Here is a 24,043-nt window from a genome sequence, read left to right on the forward strand (position 1 = left end):
TGGTGGTGGCTGATGGCTCACAGCTGAGTCTGTTTCTCAGGATTGCCTACTCCCTGGACAATCTGCAGGGAAAAGGCAGAGCCTTATCTACTCTGAGGACTGAACCCCTAAGTAAGCTGACTCAGATCCAAACAGTGCTGTGTTTGAGGGCCTCTGTTGCTGTTGCACAGTGTTCTTTTGCCTCTGACCCTTCTGCCTGCTGCTGTCATTTCAGCACAGAAGGGAGTGCTCCCCAGTAAAGCCCTGGGGGAACTCAGTCTAAGACAAACACAAATTACTTCATATTCATATTTAGAAAGAGATTCTTGTTGTCCCTCAAAGGAACAAATAAATTGTTGGGGCATGGTGGCACAAGTCTGTAATGCCAGGCAGATAGATCTCTGTCAGTTCAAAGCCTGCCTGGTCTACTGAGCAAGCAAGGCCATCCAGAGCTATATGTATATGGTGAATATTTTGACTAAAGACACACAAATCAATCAATCGAGAACTAAAATAAAAAAGAACAGATTACCTTTTCCAATAACAATGTATTTTATCGACTATGTAAATGAAGTGAGGGTGAAACTGGGGCACCCAGTTCCCATACTGCATTATACTAACAAGGTTTACACCATCGCAAACATCTGCACCATTAGCAAACCATCACACGGTGAAAGCTGGGCCATAGAGCTGATGCCAGCATACATAATGAAAACTAAGTTTAAAACTTTAACCTGATAAGTAATGTTTATATAAAAATTTGTATGCTCAGAAGAAAGAAAAGAAGAACTAGAAAGCAATGGAATATACATTACAGGAAAGCAGCATGAGAGGCTGTTGGGAGGAGAGGAAGGGTCCAGCCAGAGGAGAGGAGGGAGTATTAGGATCAAAGTATTTGCATGAAAATTCTATAACAGGGACTGGAGGGATAATCAGCAAAGGGTTTTGCTTTGAGAGAACAAAACAGAACAACAAAACAAACAAACAAACAACCCAGCTCATTTGATACCCAGAACCCTTATTTAAAAAGTTGAATGTAGTGACCCATTTGTACCTCAGTACTGGGAGGTAGAGATAAACAGATCTGTAGCACTCACTGGCCACCCAGGGGAACCAGGTCAGGAAGCTCCAGCACAAAAAGAGGCCATGTAATTAAAAACAAGGTTGACCTCTGGCCTCCATGAGCACAAGCATACATGTATCCACACACAAACCCACATGTACACATGTGGGCGCGCACACACACACACACAATGTTATAATAAAACCTACCTCTTTATATGCTAACTTAAAAATAAGCTTGAAAAGAAAGAAAAAGCCTGCACAGAGATCTTTCTTTAGTCATGTATACATTCCCAGCCCGGCAGGATGGTGGGTACCTTAAATCCCAGCAGTCAGGAGGAAGAAGCAAGTGGATCTATCTGAATTTGAGAATGAAACACACACACACACACACACACACACACACACACACACACACACACGACAGTTAATAGTTAATTCTTGACATGGCAGGACTAACTCAAAGGCTGGGCATTCTTAAACCTTCCCCTGCTTGCAAACACTCCCCTCTCCCCACATTTCTGAGACTCTAAACCTTCCCATGTATCTCAGTCCACAGACTACGTAGAATAAAAGAAGAGAAAAAGAAAAAGAAACCCTCATTGCTACAGGCATACTGTCTCCCCCCGCCCCCACCCCCACTCCCACCTTCACTCCCTTGAGACCACTAGGTGAACTCTCCTCCCTGCCCCGACCTGCACCACTGCTAAAATGACTGAGTTCTAAAACTAAGATCCAAAATTAGTGTTCTCTTCTTCAAGTTGTTTTCCCCTGGTATTTTGACTGACACCTAAAACACTTGACATCATAGAGAAAGTCTGTGTCCTGAAGAAGGGAGATTGCTACAGCTATGGAATTCAGGGGACACTCTATAAGGATGTAGTATCACACTGTCCACTGAATGGAGAGAAAGCCTATCCAAAGGTGCCAGGCAGAGGAAGCCCAGGGACCACCCAGAGAAAGTGTGTAGATCAATTTAATAGAGAGTGGAGAGAAAAGTAGGAGAGGGTACAGGTCAGAGATGATGCATGGATGGGCCTCACCTGCCAGACCAAAAATTCTGGGTTCTAGTCTGGAGGTAGTGTGGAGTGACATCAATAACTCAACTCAGTTTTTTTTTTTTGTTTGTTTGTTTTTTTGTTTTGTTTTTTTTTTTGACTGAAGGTAAAGGCACAGGCAGCACAGGCCGGGGCAGGTGTGTACCTGGACAAAGGGTCTGGGGGTGAACCTAGATGGAGTCTACAGCAAAGATGAGGGACTGGCAAGGCTTTACTCAGGCACTGTGGGCTCCTATTCCCAGTTAAGAGACAGAGATGAGGGTGGTGGGTAACTTATCTAAGGACCAGGGCCCAGCCCTCTGAGGGGCTGAACCCAGATGGCTAATGCTACTGCTTGGCACTCCCCTGCAGCATCACCTCCAGTAGGACTTGGCAAGAGAGGTCTGCAGAACTCTCAGAAGGTTGGCAGGAGGGCAGACAACACAAAGACTACCAGTGCTCACCCAGCGCAGCTCATAGCAACGGGCCTGTGCAAAGGCAGCACTGAGGTGGGCGGGGCCACAGGTAGGAGATGATAAAACCAGGACCCTTATGCCTGGAGAGCAACAACCCACCCTTCGAGAACAGCCTGATGGGAAAGCAAACTTCATATACGTGCAAAATGCATTTGGTCAAGAACATGGGGTTTGTTTTTTCCATTGAAAGCAAAATACTCTAATGGCTTGTTTTTTGAAACAAGAAAAGAAACTGAGAGAAAAGCAGGAGAGGATGGAGGTCAGAAATGATGCATGGAAGGGCCTCACCTGCCAGACCAAAAATTCTGGGTTCTATTCTGGAGGTAGTGTGGAGTGACATCAATAACTTAACTCAGTATTTTTTTTTAATGTTTTTGGTTTTTTTTTTTTTCTCATCGTTCAGAGACAGTTTCTCTGCATAGTCCTGGCTGTTCTGGAACTCAGTTAGACCAGACTGGCTTTGAACTCAGAGAGCCTCCTGCTACTGACTCTCAAGTGCTGGGATTAAAGTCATGGGCCACCATGCCCAGATGTTTTAAAATCTTTTTGAATAAAAACAAAAACTGTGATACAACGAGCACTGATACACTTTGTAACTGAGAAAAACAACCATCCAATGACACAACACCCCCTCAGTGTATGCTATATTTCCTCTTTTAGGTAAGCATATAAGTATGTGTGCACATTTTAAACTATACACTCCTGTAGTGATTTACATATATGGAGTTGCTTGCCAAAAAACTCCTTTCTTGAAAGCTTGGTTCCCCCATGTGGTGGATTCAGTCATTGAGAAGGGATTGATTCATGAGAACTTTAAACTAATCAATAAACTGCTTTTTAAAATGTATATACTCCTGTGTGTGCCTGAGTATGTGCATTGTGTGGATACAGGAGCCAAAGGAGGTCAAAAGAAACATCAAACATCAAATGCCCTACAACTGGAGTTGCAGACAGTTGTGAGTCCCTGGATGGACGCTGGATGCTGACTCTCGGTCCTCTGTAAGAGCAGAAAGCACTCTTACTGCTGAGCCATCGCCCCAGCTCCTAGACTAAGCTATCTGACTGAGTCAAAATTTGAATGGACAGAGGGGAAGTGGTGGAAACTGGAGGATGGGGCAGATTTAGACCCCTGGGGACCTGGCCCTCTGTTTGCTGTTGGTCAACAAGAAAGGTGTTTTGCTGTACTATACCCTCCCCATGCTTTGTCTTATCACACAAGCCCCAAATCATCCTGTGTAACCCGGCCTGGCCTTGAATCATGGAGCAAGGAGACCCTGAACAGGGTCTTTTGAGACCATAAGGCAAAAATAAATTCTTTTTACCTTAATTTGTTTCTCGGTTCTTCTGTCTCACTAATGAAAACCAACAGTGATTAGGTGGCTGTCTTCCTTTTCCTCCCTTTTGTGCTGAATCATTTTGAAGAAAATTACTGGTAGTGTAACATTCATTTCTATATGCTTTGGCACAATTTTCCAGATCTTAAAGATTTGTTTGCAGATCTCCAACATCAGTATCTGAACTAATACAGTAACTGCCTAACCACAGGCTGGCAGGACGAGACCGTTCTCATTCTGCACTTGTGCTGTAGAAGTCTAAAAGTCAGTTTTGTGGAGCCAGAATCCAATTCCACATTCATCCAATTGTGCCTTAAGTCTGTTTGTTAATTAGCAAGCAGAATCACCCTATGTAGCCCAAGCTGGTCTTAAATAAATGTACTCCCTCCTGCTCCTGGTGTGAGCGGTGCTGGGGTTAGAATCCAGGCTCCTGTGCATACCAGGCAAGCCCTCCACCAACTGAGCTACATTCTCAGTGTATCTTTATAAATCACGTGTCTCTATGTGTATCCCTTTGTGAGTTTGCTCACCTGAATGCAGGTGCCAGGTGAAGTCAAAGACATTGGATCTTTGGAGCTGGAGTGACCAGTGATTGTGAGTTTGAACTGAGAGATGTCCCATGCAAGAGCAGCATTACAACCCCGGAGCCATCTCCCAGACCCCCACATTCTCCACTTGGCTGTCTCTTTGCGTCTGTCATTAAACTGCTTTCCTTAGCTTCTGTAACCAGGCTTTATTTGATTCAGTTTCAATTATTTTGGCAAGACAGTTTCATTCACTAACGGCATTTCTACTTTGTTCTGCAAGATCACAGGGACCCAGTGTCTCTGGGTTAGTGATGTGAGCTTACTAGGTTGACACGGGGACAGCAAGATCTCCTGGTTTTAAAAGTATGTGTTTCTCCTTTGTGATTGCACACTGAACTGAGGGACATGTGGCCCCACAGCTCCCATTTGCTACAGATGCTTGCAGCTGGTCAAAACTTAAATGAGCTTTATTACAACTGCATGATTACAAAGGCCCTCCCGCCCTCTTTCTACTCATTTCCTGTAAAGGTGTTTAACTAAAGTGAGAAGCCAGGCTTTCCAAATCAGACTAGATTCACTCCTTCCTTCTTTCCTTCCTTTCTTCCTTCTTTTCCTTCCTTCCTCCCCCCCCCCTTTCTTCCTTCTGTTTGAGACAGGGTTTCTCTGTGTAGCCTTGGCTGTTCTGGAATTCACTATGTAGGCCAGGCTGGCCTCGAACTCAGAAATCCACCTGCCTCTGCCTCCCAAGTGCTGGGATTAAAGGTGTGTGCCACCACACCCAGCCCGACTCTTGTCTCTTGAGTGCTGAGACTAAAGGTATGTGCCAACACCTCCCGGTTTAGATTACTTCTTGACATTGATGAGGTAAATAGTTTTTTACAGTATCTAAAAACAACTCCTAGGGTTAGAGAGATGTTAACAGTGCTCCCTGTTCTTCTAGAGAACTTGAATTCTGTTCCCAGTATTCCTATGAGTTGGCTACCCACCAACTTTAGGTCCAGCTCCAGGGAATTTTATGCCCTCTTCTGGCATCCACAAGTACCTGCACGCAGGTGTGCACGCACACACACACACAAAATTAGAAGAAATGAATAAATAAAAGTTAAACCCTATTCCTACTGCCAGGTCAAAAACTGCTACACTGTAATAGGTGTTAGATTCCACAAAGTGCAGGTTTGGGCTATTTTTGTAATAATAGTTCACAACAGCTCAATGCTGCACTAGTCACTGAAGTTTGTGACCTTTAACACAGCTGTAATTAAGCTGATCAAATCTAATCATTCAACACCCAGTTCAAAACAACAAAACCCAACAATAAACAAGAGAATTAATTGTATTTTTACCACACTAAACCTAACAAGTGCCTTTAGGTTTGAAAAAGGGATGTAAGGGTAGGTAGTAGATGTTTGCCAATCTATTCTCCCCGTAAACTAGGTCGGCAACTAGATGGTCAGAATTAATAGAAGTGTATGAGAATCTAGAATGAAGAGACAGTGGGTAATCCAGGAAAGGGAATGGGGTGAGGACTGGGGGAGTCGTGAGTCCAGGAGGGGGCTGAGGAAGCTCTCTCTGGGTTCTTCCGGAAGCAGGACATGAGAAGGGAATCCCTAGGAGATCCAGGAACCATCCATCTCTCTTTATTAAGGCCATCTGCAAGCCTCAATTAAAAAGGAGGGAATTCCACAGCACGCCCACATCAAAGAGCATTTATAGAGGCCCATCACTTCCTTAAAGCTGCAAACGTGCCGGCCCACTTGTGCATCCATGAATTTATTTGCTCTCTCGGCCAACGCCAGCTTTCACTGACCATTTCCAGAACCAATCATCTCCCATCATAGCCCCGCCTCTCCACCGACAGGTGAAAGACATAGGTGTCAGCCAATAAAAAATAAAAATGAGTATGTGAAGGCTGGACTCTGCCCCATTTACCTCAATGCATTCAGTAATTGGTAGAAAGGCTTGAGCAGCTGATATCAACCACCAATCCGTAAGGGCGGAAGAGGATGAAGGGCAGAGCGATGGGCGGGGGTGACGTGGCAATGACAGAAGCATAAACTGTAATGACTGACGGAATTACTAGCCATTCGGAGGCCAAACCGGCCGTGCGCTCTGCATTCTCCCGTCCTCGGACTTCGGAAAGCCACCAATGATTTTGTAGACCTGCCTGATTGGCTTTCCTTTGAGCCAATCGAAAGCAGGCCTGGAGGACGCGTCGCGCCTTGAGCTTCTCACTGGGCGGAGTAGCATGACAGGCCCGAGAGAAATGCCAATGTCCGCGGGGTCTTCCGCAAGTGACACTTGGCGGCACCAATCGCCGCCCTCCTTCCCGGCGGTCGAGCCCTCCTTCCCGCGGCGGGGCTGGCGGGGCGGGGACGCTGCGCGGCGGCGGCTGAAGCGCTAGCCGTGTTGGGCGCTCCGGGCGGCGGCGGCGGAGCTCGTAGGCGGTTCCGGTCGTGTCTCTCCGGGCGGCGGCGGCTCATGGCGGCGACCGAGCTGAGAGGAGTGGTGGGGCCGGGCCCGGCAGCCATCGCGGCTCCGGGCGGCGGCGGCGCGGGTCCACCCGCGGTGGGAGGCGGCGGCGGACGCGGGGACGCGGGGCCCGGCTCCGGGGTGGCGGCCGCGACGGCGGCGACGGCCGGCGGCCCGGGCCCCGGGGCCGGAGGAGTGGCGGCAGGCGGCCCGGGCTCTGCACCGCCAGCCGCGGGCTCGGGCGGTTCGGGCGCCGGGGGCTCGGGCTCGGCTAGAGAGGGCTGGCTCTTCAAATGGACCAATTACATCAAAGGCTACCAGCGGCGATGGTTCGTGCTGAGCAACGGGCTCCTAAGCTACTACAGGTAACTGCTTCCGGGGCGCCACGCTCACCTGGCCTCCCCCCTGTACAGCCCACAGACCCGCGCTGTCACTCTCCGCTGGCTGGCTTCGCTGCCAAGGTCGCCCTGGGTCGCTGCTGTCTGTCACCTGCACAGGTTGACAGCTTGCAAAAGTCAGAACCTGCAGATTTGACACACTGCTCCTGTCCCCGCTGTCGCCCGCCCCTAGTGCCTCATCTGCCTCCATCCCCGGGTCTTTCCTGTCAGCAATTGTTTGGAGAGCATCTGCTCTGCCATTGTATTTCCGCTACCACGTGGGTGCAATCGCTAATTCTGCAAGTAAGGCACTGTTGTGAGGCTGGAGGGGCACAGGCAGAGCCTGGGCACTGTCCCTCAGGAACTTACAGTGGAAGTTTCAACTCCTAACTTTTTGTGCTCCAGTCTCTAAAATTTAATGTTTCTGATACACCCTTGATATACCTGCCCATGCCTACTCAGTCCACACATTCAGACATCAGAATACCACACACAGGGAGACTTTGGGATTCTGTCCACCATATGTCTTACCTCTTCAAGCATGCGCGTACTTTCTCGGTCTAGACAGTCCACAATAGAGATGTGTACTCTACCATAGCTTTTACTTTTGCTGGCCCCACCTCTTCCCATGGGAATGATTGTCTTATCCAGTAGTCACCGTGCACCTTTTAGTTTTATTTAAGAGTAAGTTTTATTAAAGGAAGAGCGCATATTTTTGAAATGATTGTTAAGGTTTCACAGTGCTTATTTTGGTATGGTTAATGTATACTTACTGTGACTCACAGCATGGTCATAACATGTCACACTTTGGGGCTTATATATTACTAGACAGAGGTGTTGAGAGGTGATTTGAGGATAGGTTATAAGCTTTCCCAACAGCCTTGCATTGTGGCTGGATATCTTACATGCAACTGTTCATTTAGTGCTCATAGATCTCCTATCCCCCTGGGAGTTAGGACATGTTCCCATGTTCTTGACAAGAAAGCAGACTTAGCATGGGCAGCTCTCCCAGGGTCTTGGAGAAATCAGGATTTGAAACTACTCTTCATACTTTAAAACCCAAAACCTAGGTTAGTGCTACATAAACCAGTTAGATACAGAGATAATTACCTAAGACTCTGTTTAGGTTTATAGAGTGTGTTACAGTGTGTCTCATGAAAAAAGTACAGAAGTCTACTCTAAGAGGGATTTGCTTAGTAGCATGCCATTTCTGGTTGAAATCTCTTCCCACAGTCCATCCAGTCTGGGAACCCAAGACACTGCTGGGGGGTGGCTCCGCCTGTAGTCCTTTTCAGTTTCACCAGTAGTTTCTCTGCTATCAGGAGGCCCAGGGACAACGAATAATGTCCATGAACATCATTGGCTTGTCTCGTAGAGAATTTTAAAGAAAGTTTGAAGACAAGAGTTAGAGGCTGTTGGTGGGAACATTTTTATCACTCCTCACATAGAAAATGCCTTAGCTCATCCTTGATGTTTAAGCAACATTAGTTGTTTAGTAGGTGTGACATTTTCATTATTGTATTCTGAATTAATTTTAATATAACCCTTTCTCCTACTCATCTAGAACTCATTTTAGGATTATAACATACATTTGAAGCTTTAGTTTGACTCAGAGTTTTGTTTTGTTTTTTTTTCCCATCTGTTCAAGCACCATGTCTTGTTTTAATTGACTACTATTCTAATGATTCATATCCGGACTTGGTTCATAAATCTCTAGTTACATTGATTCCTCATATTAAAACTTGTACATTAAGGGCTAGATATAGTGATAACAAGCCTTTAATACCAGCAAAAGGCAGAGGCAGGATCTCTATGAGTTTGAAGCATCCTGGTCTACATAGCAAGTTCCAGGATAGCCAGAGCTACAAAACAAAGAAAACCAAAACAAGCAAGCAAAGAACCAACTGTATTATCTAAGGGCTTTAATAATGTGTAGTATTGGGTTGGAGAAGAGCACTTACTGCACATACATAAACACAGGCAAAAGACACATAAAATACAGGAAATCTAAAAAAAAATGGAAATGTTCTCTGATTGTTTAATCCAACCAATTATCTACATCATCTACTTGACAGGATACCTGATTGATCAGTATAAATCTTGATCAGTGTTGACCTTGGATATTAATAACGTAACCTGTTGCTATTTCTTTATATTTGTTGCTGCTTTTTTTACCTTTTTTCTCACAGAAGCTGACTCCACGTAAAACACCTTCCAAAGCGTAGCAAGATATGCCATTAGCCTGTCATGCCAAGTATGATGGCCCCACTCACAGGCCAGCCAATCAACAGGGTCTAGTTTCTCAATCTGTTCATTACCATCCCCCCACCCCCCCGAATTTCAGTGAAGTACATCCTTCCAACTGCGTTGGCAGTTTCTTCTTAGCGGGGTGCTTGTGATCCCCGTCTCCTTCCTAGAGTTATTTAGCTGTGTTATCATCCCTCCTCTGAATGTCATATGTTCAGAACCTACAGTCTCTGATGTATGCCATTTCCAAAATACATTTTTCCTTCATAGACTCCATCCTCTGATAACATAGAAGAACAGACACGAGCAAGCCTTTTATCTCATGTTTCTTTACGTAGATGCCCCATAACTTACTCTCTTACACAAAGTCTCATTTCTCTCAAAAACACCCATGGAAGGCTGTAATAGGTTTTCCTTCTAGGTTCTAAAGATTAAATTAAATTTCATCTGGCCTTTTCAGGCAAGAACTTTCTACCCAGAAAATAACTGTGTAATACTGTAATGGCTGAAGAGCTTCAATGCAGACTCTTTCCCACTGCTGTTCTAAGCATAAGAGCTCTGTGGTCAAGCCTCCCTCCCTCCCAGTGTTTCTTAGTGTCTGTTAACCAGCTATGGGCTTTATATTATCTGAGAAACTTTTTTAATCCAAGAAGATGGTGGAACCAGAGGAGATCCTAGGAGGCTGTTAGTGGAAAGTAATAAGGAGGCCTGTGATAGAAGGCCCAGGTACTGAGGGTAGGCTGGCCTTCAGCTGTGGTCTGTAATTCAGCCTGCATTATTCATAATGTAACTGAAGCTTTCGGGGAGTGGGGTTGGGGGGAGGTAAGGATAGAAAAAGCAAGGATTCACGTTACAGTGTGGCAGGTGCAGGGCATGGAAAATGGCCAGTCCTTTGAGACCCTCACCCCCACCCTGTGATCTCTTATTGCTCATTAGTACATTTGAGAAAGAAAAAGAAGTTACACATGACAAGATCAAAACAGCGAATCTGTCTTCTTAAGGGCAGTAAACAGACTTTCTCAAATATATCAGATTTTAGTGTCTGGGAAGGTGTGTGCCATTTCTGGCATGTAGGAATTCTGGATGTGCCATGTGTGTTTGGCTGCTTGGCTCTACTGCTTTGTACTGTGGCAAAGGACTTTGACCTCGTTATGTTCTGAGTTGGTCAGGGGAAACTGCAGTTTCAACGTGAGGGTCCCTGGGCGTAGCCAGTGGTGGTGGGGAAATGGGCAGGTTTCTCTCCATGCTCAGCAGTGCTGGGAGTTTATGTGAGTCTTGGTATATTACGCCCAGTGCTTCGTAGCTTGTTGTCACCAAGTAGTGTTGTGAAGTTCAGAAGTTAGTCTATTAATAGAACTGTCAGTAGAGATTGAGGGAATTTTTACACCCAGCCCTCTTGAGTGCAGACCTGCTGAGTCTTTCCTGGCTATTAATAGGACGTCTTAGGAGTTCCCACCAATAAAAACCTGCAACTTGGAAACTGCATTTTCCAAAAGATTAAAATGCCTGGTGGTTGTTTCGTGGTTATTCTATATTATAGTTATTACTTCTTACATCTGAGCCATAACCAATATTTAATAGTCTACTCAGGTAGGGTTTGCCTTTTATACATTTCGGCAATGTAATCCTAAGCATGGCATGACAGTTCCCATTTGGGCTGATTTACAGTGAGGGGGTGGCTCAGTGTATAAAAATGGAGCTATTCTTAGAGAATGAGAGTGTCAAAATTTTTTGTTGCACAAGTTATAAAGTGTTTTATAACTTGCTAAGTAAAAAGTGGTTTGTGACTGCAAATGGGCATGAGAGAGCTAGGGCTATTCTACACTCGGATGTGGTAGTGGCTTCATGATTCTCTCCACCTTTCAAAACTCAGTCAGTTGTATTTAATTAACTGCTGAATTAATAGTTCATGCAATTCTAGCTCAGTAAAGACTGTATTTTTAAAAGCTAATAGTAAAAGCAACAGTGGGGCAATAAACTCTGACTCACAAACAGTGTTTACAAGCTCTGAAAGCAATTTCTCACTGCTTAAATTTCCAAGAGTTATTTGAAGGAAATAAAACAAGAATTTGTTGTTTCCTAAGACTACTTAATTTTCAAAGGTCCAGAGTTAATAAAAGGAACTAAAGGCAGAGCAGGGCAGATGTCTGTTACCTTTCTGTTTAGCGTTTTTTGTCTTGTTATGGCAGGTCCAAGGCAGAGATGAGACACACTTGCCGAGGTACCATCAACCTCGCCACAGCCAACATCACTGTGGAGGACTCTTGCAACTTCATCATCTCCAATGGCGGTGCTCAGACCTACCACTTGAAGGCCAGCTCCGAAGTAGAGCGTCAGCGCTGGGTGACAGCCTTAGAACTGGCCAAGGCCAAGGCTGTGAAGATGCTGGCCGAATCAGGTATGGAGCAAAGGAACACTGGCCTGGGAAATACAACTTTTTACAACCCTGATTATGTTCCATGCCTTAGATATCCCAAGCTGCTTGCTGTATGTTATTTCTCTTGAGTAGTGATTGTAAACTGAGTTCAGTCCTGCATATACACACACGACATTTGATAATGTCTGGAGATATTTTTAGTTAAAAATAAAAGAAGCTGGGGTGTTACTGGCATATAGAGACTAGAAGCCAAAGATACTGCTTAGTGCCCTGTGAGGTATAGAATAGCGTCTCCACCCTTCAGCTGGCTGAAGTTGAAAAGCCCTGGTCCTAAAGATATGACATACCACTTATGCTTAAAAAATTGTTTTAAATTTTTTGCTTCATGGTCTTACTAGTAGCCTTGGATGGCCTATAACCCTACCCTCCCACCTCTGCCTCCTGAGTGCTAGGACTAAAGACATTCTCCACTGTGCCTAGTGCTTGGCCTGTGCTTTTATTTTTAATATTAATTAACTTTCTTAAATATTTGAGACATAATTACTTTAGTACTAGCTCAGAATTAGGATTTATTTATTTATTTATTTATTTATTGAGACAGGGTTTTTTTTGTGTAGTCCTGGCTGTCCTGGAACTCACTCTGTAGACCAGGCTGGCCTTGAACTCAGAAATCCACCTACCTCTGCAGGCGTGTGCCACCACTGCCCGGCTTCAGAATTAGGAATCTTACAACTCATAATTTGAACCCTTGCCAAATTTTTTCTCTTGGTTTTATTTTTTTATTTTTTATTTTTTATTTTTCTGACAGTCCTGTCCCAGGCTGTCCTCATACTCACTCTTATCTGTAGTTTAAGTTGACCTTGAACTTCTGATCCTTCTGTTTCCACCTTTCAAGTGCTGGAATTTTAGGCCCAGCTTCTGATAGCTTCTTATTTGTTAATGAAGTTGTAACAGTCATGATAGATGACCCAAAAAACAGTCTTATCAGGCTGCAAGAACCCTGTTCTTGCAGAGGAGAGATTTCAGTTCTCAGCATTCATGTTAGGAAGCTCATCAACATCTGTGAGTTTAGCTCCAGGCAGATCTGCCCACCTTAGACCCATAAGAGCATAGACACAAACACAGTTTAAAATCATAAAAATAAATTTTTTTTTTTAATTAGCTTTTTTTTCCCTAAAGAAAAGGATAGGATTTGCCCTGAAGATACTAATAATCGCACAGAGCTTGCACACTGGCAGAGAACTGAGATGTCAGCTTTTGTTCGCCAGTTGCTTAGCTTGGTGCCTGATGTCTATTGAGCCATGAGAGGAGACTTCATCACTTTATCAGTTCTGTGGTGACAAGTTATGCTTTGATCTTGGCCCCTGCCTCTGTTCAGGAGAGAGGACAGACCTTTCTTGTTCCTTTGTTTAATTTAAGGGCTGATGTTAGCTCACAAAGGAGTGACGTTGCTGGGAAAACAGTCTGCAGTGACAAACTGTTAAGTACAAAGCCGACAGTGAGAGGTACAACCCAGATCCTACTCGGTTTATGATATGAGAGCTCTCCTGTTTTGCTTTTGGAGTAGCATTAGAGTCAAGTAAGTTCATCATGAAGTTTTGCTCTCCCTTGGAGCTAAATAGTTTTTTTTGTGACATAGAAGAAGCTACTCTTCGATTCTCAACCCATTTGCAGGTGGTCTGTGTACCACCCTAAAGATAATGGTGGTCTTGCAATAATAATTTGGATTAGATTGGAATCTTCAGTGTTTAAAGGCTTGTTGCGGTTCAGTTGGTAAGAGTGCTTACCTACTATGCACGAAGCCTTTAATTCCCCAGAACTGCAACACTAGGTATGGTGGTCATACCTTTCAGGAAGTGGAAGCAAGAGGATCAAGAGTTCAGGGTCATCCTTGGCTGCATAGGAAATTCAAAGCTAACCTGAGCTACATGAGAAGCTGCCTCAAAAAAGAATTGAGAGATCTAGTTATATGTTTCTAAGAGGCATCCAGTTTCTCATAATATTCTGTCCATCAGTGGATCTAAACTTTAGTGGATATTGGGACTATTTTGGTCCCAATTAGAAACACAGATTCTGGTCCAGTGAGATGACTTAGCCGTTGAAGCACTAGCTGCCAAACCTGACAACATGAATTACATGTCTGAGATTTGCACAGTGGAAGGAGAGAACTGACCCCAAAGATTATTTTCGGACATGCACATGTGCACTGTAGCACACATACCCTACTCCCACCCCTATATATAAAATTGTAAGTAAATATAATTTTAAAAGAGAAATGCAGGTCCCCAGACCTTGCCTCTCACCATCTGAATCTAAATGTCTAGGAGTGTGACCTGAGACTTTGCATCATTATGATGCACTTCAAGTCTGCGTAGTGTAGGTCTTGGGCCACACTGTAGAGTAGTGCTTCTCAGCCTTCCTAATGTGGCCACCCGTAACATAGGGTCTCATGTTGTTGTGACCCCAACCATAAAATTAGTTTTGTTGCTACTTTATAACTGCGATTTTGCTACTGTTATGAGTCATAATGAAACTATCTGATTACATGACCTGGGTGAGAGGGTTATTCAATCCCCAGAGGATCACAACCCACAGGTAGAGAACCACTGTTTTAGAGGAATCCTCGGGAGTGGCAAGCCCTCAGTTGCTCAGAATGCACATTGTTTTGCTAGACAGACAGATAGGTAGATAGATAGGGCTCCAACTTTCAGTCCTGATCCTAGAGGCAGAACCTAACCTTGGCATCCCTACAGATGAATCAGGAGATGAAGAGTCTGTCTCACAAACTGACAAGACTGAGCTCCAGAATACTCTCCGAACACTCTCCAGCAAAGTGGAGGACCTGAGCACGTGCAATGACTTGATAGCTAAGCATGGCACTGCCCTGCAGCGTTCCCTCAGTGAGCTGGAGTCCCTGAAGCTGCCTGCTGAGAGCAATGAGAAAATCAAGCAGGTCAATGAACGAGCCACGCTTTTTAGGATAACATCCAATGCCATGATCAATGTGAGTAAAGACAGTTCCTCTCAGAAATGTAGTGCTTTCCCAACCCCTTGGAACTAACGTTTAAAACACTGAGTATACCAGGTCTTGCTTCCATCATCAGGTGCTTTAAGTTACATTGTGTGTTGCATGAAACAGGACCAGCTGCTCAGGGGGAAGGTGTTCTGCTCACGTGGTCAGAGGGCATTTCCTCTTCTGGGCGGTGGTAAGGAGTCCAGTGGTGCAGCCTTCCTTGAGTGGCAGGGCATCTGAGGTTCTATTAGTTGGGCTCGTTTGTGGTTTTTCTTCTTTGCTCTGTTTTTCTAACCTAATGTGTCAGACTCAAAGGTCCTCTTGAATCCTTTGCACTGTTGTGAGCTTTTGCTTCCTTCCTCCTTGGAGTCAGACCCTGCACAGCTAAGGCATTCTGCATTCGGGATGGCAAGCAGGGCCGGCTCAAGTGCTGTCGAGAACTTGTAATTCTAGTTAGTTCAGTGTGAGCCTTTGATTCTAGAACACTCCACGTGGGCACTAGAAGAATGGGTAAATACAGAGCATTGCTGGCCTCACTGACAAATTGGTAGGTGTATGAAAGGAATGCCAGGTTTTACAATGCTGTTTTTCCTCTTCTGTTAACTGATTCTCACTCAACGGGTTATGTTAGCTTTCTTCACATAAAAACACTGAAGGACATTTTGTAAGTGAGACAAGTATTCTGTGAGAAACGATTTGCAGAGCTTCTGGCCCCTTCTAATTAAGTGGGTTAAGTTACCTCATGAGTGACCGTGAGAACTAGTTTAGTTCCTATGGTGCCTGAACATCGAAGACCTTTTCCTGAGATGAAATTTTTCTCATTTTGTTTCTTTGTTATGTGATAGTAGTTGTTTTAACTTTATTTTAACATTTTAACTTTCATTTTAAGTGTTGAACACCTTCAGAAGGAAGACAAATAAGTTTTTTGCCTTCAGGATTTCAGGAAGGTTAGCTACCTCCTAGTGTTAGTTAGCCACCTTGTCAGTGCTGACAAGGGTGTTCAGTGACCAGGAAACCTGATAATTGCACAAAGCAATGACCCATAATAAATATGTAGACTTTCCATTTTGTATTTCGTGTGTATGGGTGTTTTGACTACATGGATGTCTGTGCACCTCTTATGTGCTGATGGAGGCCAGAAAAGAGCATCAGACCCCCGAGACTGGAGTTACTGGTGGCCACAAGCCACCCTTATGGGAAACAAACCCAGGTCCTCTAATTTCTATCAGCTCAACTCTCTGACCATCTTCTTTTTTATTTTTCTTATTCTAATATGACTTTTTTTCCTAAATAAAACACTCCTGCTTTATAAACCCAAAGTCTTGCTTTAGCCTTTTCTCTTGGAAATTGCCCATCTTTGTTCCTTGGGAAATTATTCATCTCCAAGGTCATGTCAGGAATGAACTCGTGGAAGTCAGAGCCAAGCTTTCAGGAGAGGAATGCAGCTCCCGGGTAGAGTAGTTACTGGGTCTAGCATGCTCCAGGCCCTGGATTTGATCCTCACCTCCACACACACTGAGACGTCCAACAACTTGATAGAAGTTAGCTGCTCACTGCCAGTGTCTCTGTCATACATGATCTCATTGTTGCTGAGCTGCACTTTTTATTCTTGTGTTGTTATAACAGCAAAGCTTTAAATGCACCATACATACTAAAAATAAGCCAGGTATGGTGACACATGCCTGTTAATCTCAGCACCCTGGAGGCTTAGGCAGGAGGAACAAGAGATCAAAGCCAGCCTGAGCTGCTAGGTGTGTGACAGGGTAGACATAGGCAGTACCATAGAGGTGTTCAGCATGTACTTGGAAGGTTAAAGGAGCTAACACCTCAGCTAAATGCTGAGGGAGAATGAAAGTCTGCCTAGAAAGAAGGCAATATAGATCTGGACTCCAACTGTGTCCTTCATTATCTGCATAACTCAGGGAAACCCTGCCCATTCTGTGACCTCTGTTTCTTATCTGTAAGTGGTTTGATACTAGTAGATCTTTAATGGTAGTGTTGAGAGACTTTAGGTAATATATTTGAAATGCTCGGCGAAGTGCCTGGCTGTACAGTATACAGTCTCTCAATTTTTTTTTTTTTGAGACAGGGTTTTTCTGTGTAGCTCTGATTGTTCTGGACCTTGTGATGTAGACTAGGCTGGCCCCAAAATACAGAGCTCTGCCTGCCTCTGCCTCCCTAGTGCTTGGATCAGAGATATGTACCACTATGCCAGTGGTTCTTGCCAATTTTTCATTATTAGTAGTAGTATTAGAAGAGAATGAAGAAGAGGAATTGCTGGGGGTAGTGATATGGTATGTGTAGACTTGGCCTGGACCTCAGTCTGGGAACTTCTGGTGACTGTTAGAGCTAGAGGTGAGGCCTGAGTGGAGGCTGGACGCTACATACAGATCAGATGAGTGGGCTCAGTGGGCTGACTACAGCCTTCCTGAATGTGATGTTCTAAGTATTCTGTGTAGAGAGTGTGACTCTGAGGGGGGTCTCTGTTGATGTTAGTCTTTGTTCATTCACAGACAAAGAATGTGAAGCACAGAGTTCAGTAACTAACTAGATAGCAGGAAAGAGCTATGATTTGAGGCCAGCCAGCCCCACTCCAGATGTCTGCTCCACTGCTTCTACTGTGGAGGAATGGAAAGAGAGTACAGACTCCAGAATAGTAAAGGAGTCACTAGGACTTGATATTTGGAGGTGAAGAAAGAAGCAAAACTGAAAGAGAGACTCCCCATAGGCTTGAAAGGCTCTAGAACCACTTTGGGATGGAGAAATTCGAAGAAAGAAACGAGGCAGCAAGAGAATGTGATGAATCAAGTGTGAGACCTACTGATTTTGAAGTTACTTAGAGCCATTGAATAGGCACTTGGATATTCTGGTCTGAAACTCTGAGAGTCCAATTTGGAATCACTGATTTAGTTAGCCATTGGTGGACCTGTAGGCAATTGTTGAAACCATGGAAGCAGACATTCTAATAGAACCTTTTAGTTTCTCTGTAACAGGGAATACAGTTTTAAGCTTAGATTGGTTCCTTCCTTCATTTATTTGTTAAGCAAACTTTATGAGGCTCCTGCTATGTATTAGGAGCTGGAGACCTATATACGAATAAGCTGTAAAATGTGTTTTAAAGTTACTTGTGATCCCTCTGGAGAGAAGGAAACTCAGTCATGTGCATGTGTTAGTTAGAAGTATGCTGAAGCTGGTAAGGAGATGGAAGAAACAACAGGCTGCTTGGGAGAGTGGATGCCACAGAAGTGCCATTTGTCCTAGGTCCTTAGAGAGAGGGGAGAGGGAAGAGCAGTCCAGGCAGAGTGAGCAGCATATGCCTAAGTAGTTAAGGCTGGAAGAAAGCTGTGTGCCCAAGAAATGAGTTCCGTGTGGCTGTGTTGTAGGTGCAGAGGGATTACCTGCGGAGTCTTAGTCCTCAGCTTTGGGTTATATTCTTGGGTTGGTTTATCGAAAGCTGTTGTCATGCCCTTTGCCTTTCAGCCAGTCGCCCTCTGGGTGCAGTTCACATGCCCACCTTTTGTGCTGCTGCCACAAATGCCTTGTCTGGGTTTGCTGCTCACTTGGTATTTGCTTGGTCCTCGTGACCAGGAAAATAGAACTGTGACAACAGTGTTCACTCTTTCCCAAGTCTGACCTTGATTGCAGCACACAGCTGGCTGTCCCTGATCACTGTGGAATAGCAGGAAGTACTTAATTGCCTTCTCGTGTTTCCAGAATAAGGTGACTTCATGGGGAGTTTGACTAGTTGAGGTGCCATAACTAACACTTTCTCTGTATAGGCCTGCAGAGATTTCCTCATGTTGGCCCAGACGCATAGTAAGAAATGGCAGAAGTCACTGCAGTATGAAAGAGACCAGCGAATCCGACTGGAGGAAACTCTTGAGCAGCTGGCCAAGCAGCACAACCACCTGGAGAGAGCCTTCCGGGGGGCCACGGTGCTGCCGGCACACACTCCGGGCAGCTCCGGGCCTGCTAAAGGTGGGACACTTAATTCTTATATAGCTGTTCTGGATAGGACGCTTAGTTCTTATATAGGTGTTCTGGGTGATCAGGGTGTTTCTGCAGTTGACAGAAGTTTTCCTCAATTGGAGGCTCATGGATGCATTTGGAGCTGTTGATTTCTTTTTGCTTTTCTACTGCTTTCTGCCATTGTTGCTGTGTTTGTGGTCAGTATTTAAAAGAACCCACTGTGCCAGGCATTGGTAAATATAACACAGAAAACAAATGAGGCTTTTCTCTTTGTAGATCAGTGTTGTTCTGGCAAAGGGGACATGAGCGATGAAGATGATGAGAATGAGTTTTTTGATGCACCAGAGATTATCACCATGCCTGAAAATTTGGGCCATAAGTAAGTTGTCCTTGACTGTTGAAGAAAATGAACATGTGTTTACATGATGAGAATCTTTTCTATGAGAATCTGAGCTGGTGGTGGTTGCTAAGATGTGGGCTCTTTGTGTTAAGTAGATGGAAAATTTACATTGAATTTTTCAGAGATCCCAAACTCATAGCCATTCTAAGTATGTGCAGTATATTTGGTATTGTGCTTCATAAAGAACTGGTGAGGACCAAACTTCAGTTCTAGTCTTTGTTCTAACTCTCCTCTGTTTTTTCATCCATGAAGACGTACTGGCAGCAATATCAGTGGGGCCAGCAGTGACGTCAGCCTTGATGAACAGGTAACTCTTATTTGCAAGTTGTCACAGTCGAGGGATTTTATTTTGATTCCCAAGGACTTGTCTGTGAAGTGCTAAGAGAAATAGAAACTCCTGTTGTTTGTTAAGCATGGGGGAAGGGAAGGTTATAGATAGCAGATTATTTGTTCTTTGTGGCTGATTGAATAGCTTTGTTTTTGCTTCTAGTACAAGCATCAGCTGGAGGAGACCAAGAAGGAAAAGAGAACCAGAATACCATATAAGCCAAACTACAGCCTCAACTTGTGGAGCATCATGAAGAACTGCATTGGAAAAGAGCTCTCTAAGATCCCAATGCCGGTGAGGTCCTCAGATACTCCGACTGATATCCTCTCCATCTCGGTGGCACTTGTGCCACACTGTAGCATGCTCAAGGATGGTCTTTATTACCTTGCTAATCATAAACCATCCCTTTAAGTCAACTGGTTTAGTTCTAGCTATGGATCTGGTATGTTTCTAAATCAGCTAGAGTTAGCTGCTTAGTGTTAGATAACATTTATGAGCAATTCCTGTGGCAGGCAGGCAGGCAGGCATGGGGGCTGCACAGATAACACAGTATCAAGACTGTTTCTGAGAAGCATGTAGTGGGACTGAGGAGATGACTCAGTCTGCCATGGAAGCATGAGAACCCACATGAAAAGTCAGGCATCAGTGATGGCATGGATGTCTGCCTTGGTATGCACATGCACTCACCACACAGGTACACAGCTACCCAAATTAAAATAAAAGAAAGAATATAGTAGTTGGGTGTGATAATTCAAGCCTGTTAATTCCAGCACCAGGAGGAATGACAAGAGTGTGAGGCTACATTCTTCCATGTCAACCTGGGTGGCCTTTAACCCTTGATATATTTTTTTCTGGCCAAAACCCTTTTGTTGGGGGCTTTTTGTGTAATGTCTCTTTAATAAATCTCTAGCATACTTAGTCAGAGTGAGATAGTTATCCCCTGTGCTCCAAGAAGGTCCTTTGCTTATGTTTGGCAATGCTCTGCTTATTCATTCTGCAAGTATTTACTGAGTGTTTCCAATTTGCCCAGTGTAGTGCCAGTGTGCCTCTTAGACAGATGTTCAGTTTATAAAAAGAAATCCCAAGCTACATTAATTTGGACCATGGCTCAGCAAACTAAGGCGCTTGAGCCAAATCTATCTGTCTTCTAAGCAGCCATAAGCTAAGAATATATTTTTATGTTTTTATTAAAATTTATTAAATCTAAAGTAATGCAAAAGGAATAGTTCATGAGGTTAATGTCCACAAATAAAGCTTTGAAAGGACAGAGATTCTCACTCATTTATTTCTGTTTGTGCCTGCTGTATTGTTGAAGCAGTATTGAATGATGTGATAGAGACCACCTGGTCCTGAAGGCTTAAATTTTATTCTGTAGTTTTTTACAGATAAACAAAAGCAAAAACAAACAAACAAAAACCAAAACAGCGGGCACTCACCTATAACAGATTCTTAATTTGGAATCCAGAAGTATATTGTTGGGGCTGATACCTACAGTGTCAGGACCAAGTTTCTTTCTGTTTTGTGGCTGTCTACTTATGATTAGGAGCCTTAATTCATAGGTCTGCAGTGGCCCCTTGAGCCATCAGAGGGATACTTTGCAGTCAACTGGAAGATGGACAAATGAGAGCAGGCCGTGCCTTTTAAGGGCATTTCCTGCAAATTGCATAATCCATTAATCTCTTGAATTTCCGTGGCCATAGCTTATTTATGTGACCATAGCTACCTCGAGAAGAGTCTAGATGTTAAGACTTAGGGTGTGGGAGCTGCATGTTGTGTCCATAGCCAGGTGTTTGAAAGCAGAAATAAAATGCACTCTTCAGCCTCTTGGCGCATAGGCTTCTGTTCATAGACTGTTTCTCCCAGGCAGGAACTGTACTGCTGCTGTGTATGTCCTTGATGCTCAGCATACTGCCTGACACAGGCACTCTCTCAACAAATGCTGGAGTGATTCATTATTTGAGAAAACAAATAGGTTGTTTTTATATACATGTATAAGGTTTAGTATTTAAAAGGAATGATTCCCAAAAGTAGAAATGTAGCTCAGTGATAATAGATAATAGATGCATGTCTAGAATGTTTAGGGCCCTACATTCCATCTCCACTAATGCAAATTAGTAATGATGATGGGATAGTGGTAATAATAGTAGTAATTAATTAGTTAATTAAAATAAAGTGAAGGTTGACATAGAGACAAAAAGAAAAAAAAAAAAAAAAAAGGAACTGAGTGAGCATATATTGGAGAAACCCCCAAACAGCTGGTGTTTGGGAAACTTATTAAATAGAGAGCCCACTTGTTCGATCACTGTGCCTTATAGAAAGCAGTAGGAAGATGGGCTGGAAAGGCGGCCATCACTGTCTCAGAATATAAACCCTACTTAGAAACAGCATCTGGTTCTAGGTGACCTCTGTGTCTTCTTTCTTTTTTTCTTTTCTTTTTTTTGGGGTGGGGTGGGGTGGGTGGGTGGCGGTGGGGGTTGAGACAGGGTTTCTCTGTGTAGCCCTCGTTGTCCTGGAACTCATTCTGTAGACCAGGCTGGCCTCAAACTCAGAAATCTGCCTGCCTCTGCCTCCCAAGTGCTGGGATTTGTGTCTTCTTTCATTGTACATTCCCTATTGATATCACCATTAGGAATGTGCAGTCCTGACCTGCCTCCAGATAAAGTAAGTCATCTTCTGCAGCAGCATTACATCACAGGAAAGCTGGTGTAGGCTGTGAGTTTTAGACTTCTATTCCTGCTGGCTTTTAGCTGGGCACTGCCAGTATAAGACATCAGTAAGAGATCATAGCTCCTTCTTATGCAGTCTTCTGACAGGATCTGTGTGATTCTAGTTTTCACTAGTCAGGCTTCCTGAGTGCCTCAAGATGTTAAGCAAGCTTCTGCCAGATTCCCCTCAGCCTCTGCAGTGCAGTGATATCCCTGCTTTTCTTTGTCCCCTACTCAAGGATGCCTGGTACTGCTAGTCTCTGGGTTCTCTTTTGTGACTGGCTAACTCTCCATTGACAGTGAATGATGTCCTTGCTTCCTTCTGCTTAAAATACTCATGTGTTTCTTTTTGGCCTCCAAGTGGTAAAATGACCATTATACAAAGCTAGGCACTTCCAAAGAAACTGAGAATTTTGGAACATTTATTAGAAGTTGGGTTATATGTAAAGAGAAGAAGTGGCAGACTAGTGATATGAAGACTCTGAGCTAGCTTCTGTTCCTATGTCTAGTATTCACCAGGATACTGTTTGTCACACTTTTCCTTTGAACATGTGAAAGTTTCACTTCATTCTGCTTGAAGTATTGCCATTAAAGAGATTCTGCTGCAGTGGTTAGGGAAGGCTCCGAAAGACTCAGACTTTACTGTTAACAGTTGGTCACTGTACCCCATTCAGACATCTTCTGTAGTCTAGGCTTCTCTGGAGGCTGAGGCAAGAGTGTCATAGGAAGGTAGACAGAAGGCTGGAGTAAGGAAGAAGGTGTTGAGAAGAAAGAAGACTGTTCCTTTGTCTGGAAACGAACTCAGGCCTGTAATATCAAGTTACACATTTACTTGGGAACCTAACTTCCTTCTAGAGCAAATTTATTCTCTCTCTTTCTAAGATGTATTTTATTTTAACTACATATGTGCGTTGGGTGGGTATGTGCATGTGAGTTAAGTAGCTAGAGGCCAGAGACATTTGATTCCTCAGAGTGGGAGTTGCAGGAGGTTGTAAGACAATTGATAGAGATGTTGCAAATGGAACTCACGTGCTATTAACCACTGAGCCGTCTCTCTTTTTCTCTCTTTTTAAATTCTTTGTATTTTTGTGGGGTGTTGGGGGCTGTGTATGGAGAGGCCAGAAAAGGACCTTTCCTAGTACTCCACTCTCCTGAGACAGGGCTTCTCACTTGGCTTGAACTCTCCGTCTCGCTAGGCTGAGCTCCTGGGTCGTGCTAGTCTCTACCTCTGCCTCCCTTCCAAGTGCTAGGGTTATAAGCATAAGCAGCTGTGCCTTGCCCTTTTAATGTAGATAGTAGGGTAGGTAGTGGAGATTTGAACTCAGGTCCTCATCCTCGCAGAGAAAGAGTTCCTACTCAAGGAGCCATCTCTCCAGTCCATAGAGTAAATTTATTTGTTTTGGTTTGGTTTTTGGTTTTTCGAGACAGGGTTTCTCTGTGTAGCCTTGGCTGTCCTGGAACTCACTCTGTAGACCAGGCTGGCCTGGAACTCAGAAANCCGCCTGCCTCTGCCTCCCAAGTGCCAGGATTAAAGGTGATACAGGGATCTCTTATGTAGCTCTGGCTGTTTTGGAACTTGCTATGTGTACTGTGCTGGCCTCAGACACACAGAAATTCACCTTCCTCTGCTTCCCTGAGTGCTTGGTAAAAGACATGTGTTACCATACCTGGCTTTAGAACAATTTGTTTATGTTTTTGTTTTTTTCAAGACAGTCTTGGCTGTTCTGGAACTCACTCTATAAA

General features: G+C 44.1%; 1 protein-coding gene across 1 annotated transcript in view; it reads left to right on the plus strand.

Annotated features, from left to right (window-relative positions):
• Nucleotides 1–6,427: 6,427 nt before the first annotated feature.
• Osbp (oxysterol binding protein) overlaps nt 6,428–24,043 on the plus strand; it is a 28,031-nt gene continuing 10,415 nt past the window's right edge. Inside the window, exons 1-7 of the mRNA XM_021198837.1 lie at nt 6,428–7,249; nt 11,698–11,906; nt 14,639–14,889; nt 18,678–18,876; nt 19,144–19,246; nt 19,520–19,574; nt 19,758–19,889. Of these exons, the coding sequence (XP_021054496.1) occupies nt 6,894–7,249; nt 11,698–11,906; nt 14,639–14,889; nt 18,678–18,876; nt 19,144–19,246; nt 19,520–19,574; nt 19,758–19,889 (1,305 nt within the window). The 5' untranslated portion in view covers nt 6,428–6,893. The remainder of the gene's footprint in view (nt 7,250–11,697; nt 11,907–14,638; nt 14,890–18,677; nt 18,877–19,143; nt 19,247–19,519; nt 19,575–19,757; nt 19,890–24,043) is intronic.

Source organism: Mus pahari, chromosome 1 (genome assembly GCF_900095145.1).
Source record: "Mus pahari chromosome 1, PAHARI_EIJ_v1.1, whole genome shotgun sequence".
NCBI lineage: Eukaryota > Metazoa > Chordata > Mammalia > Rodentia > Muridae > Mus > Mus pahari.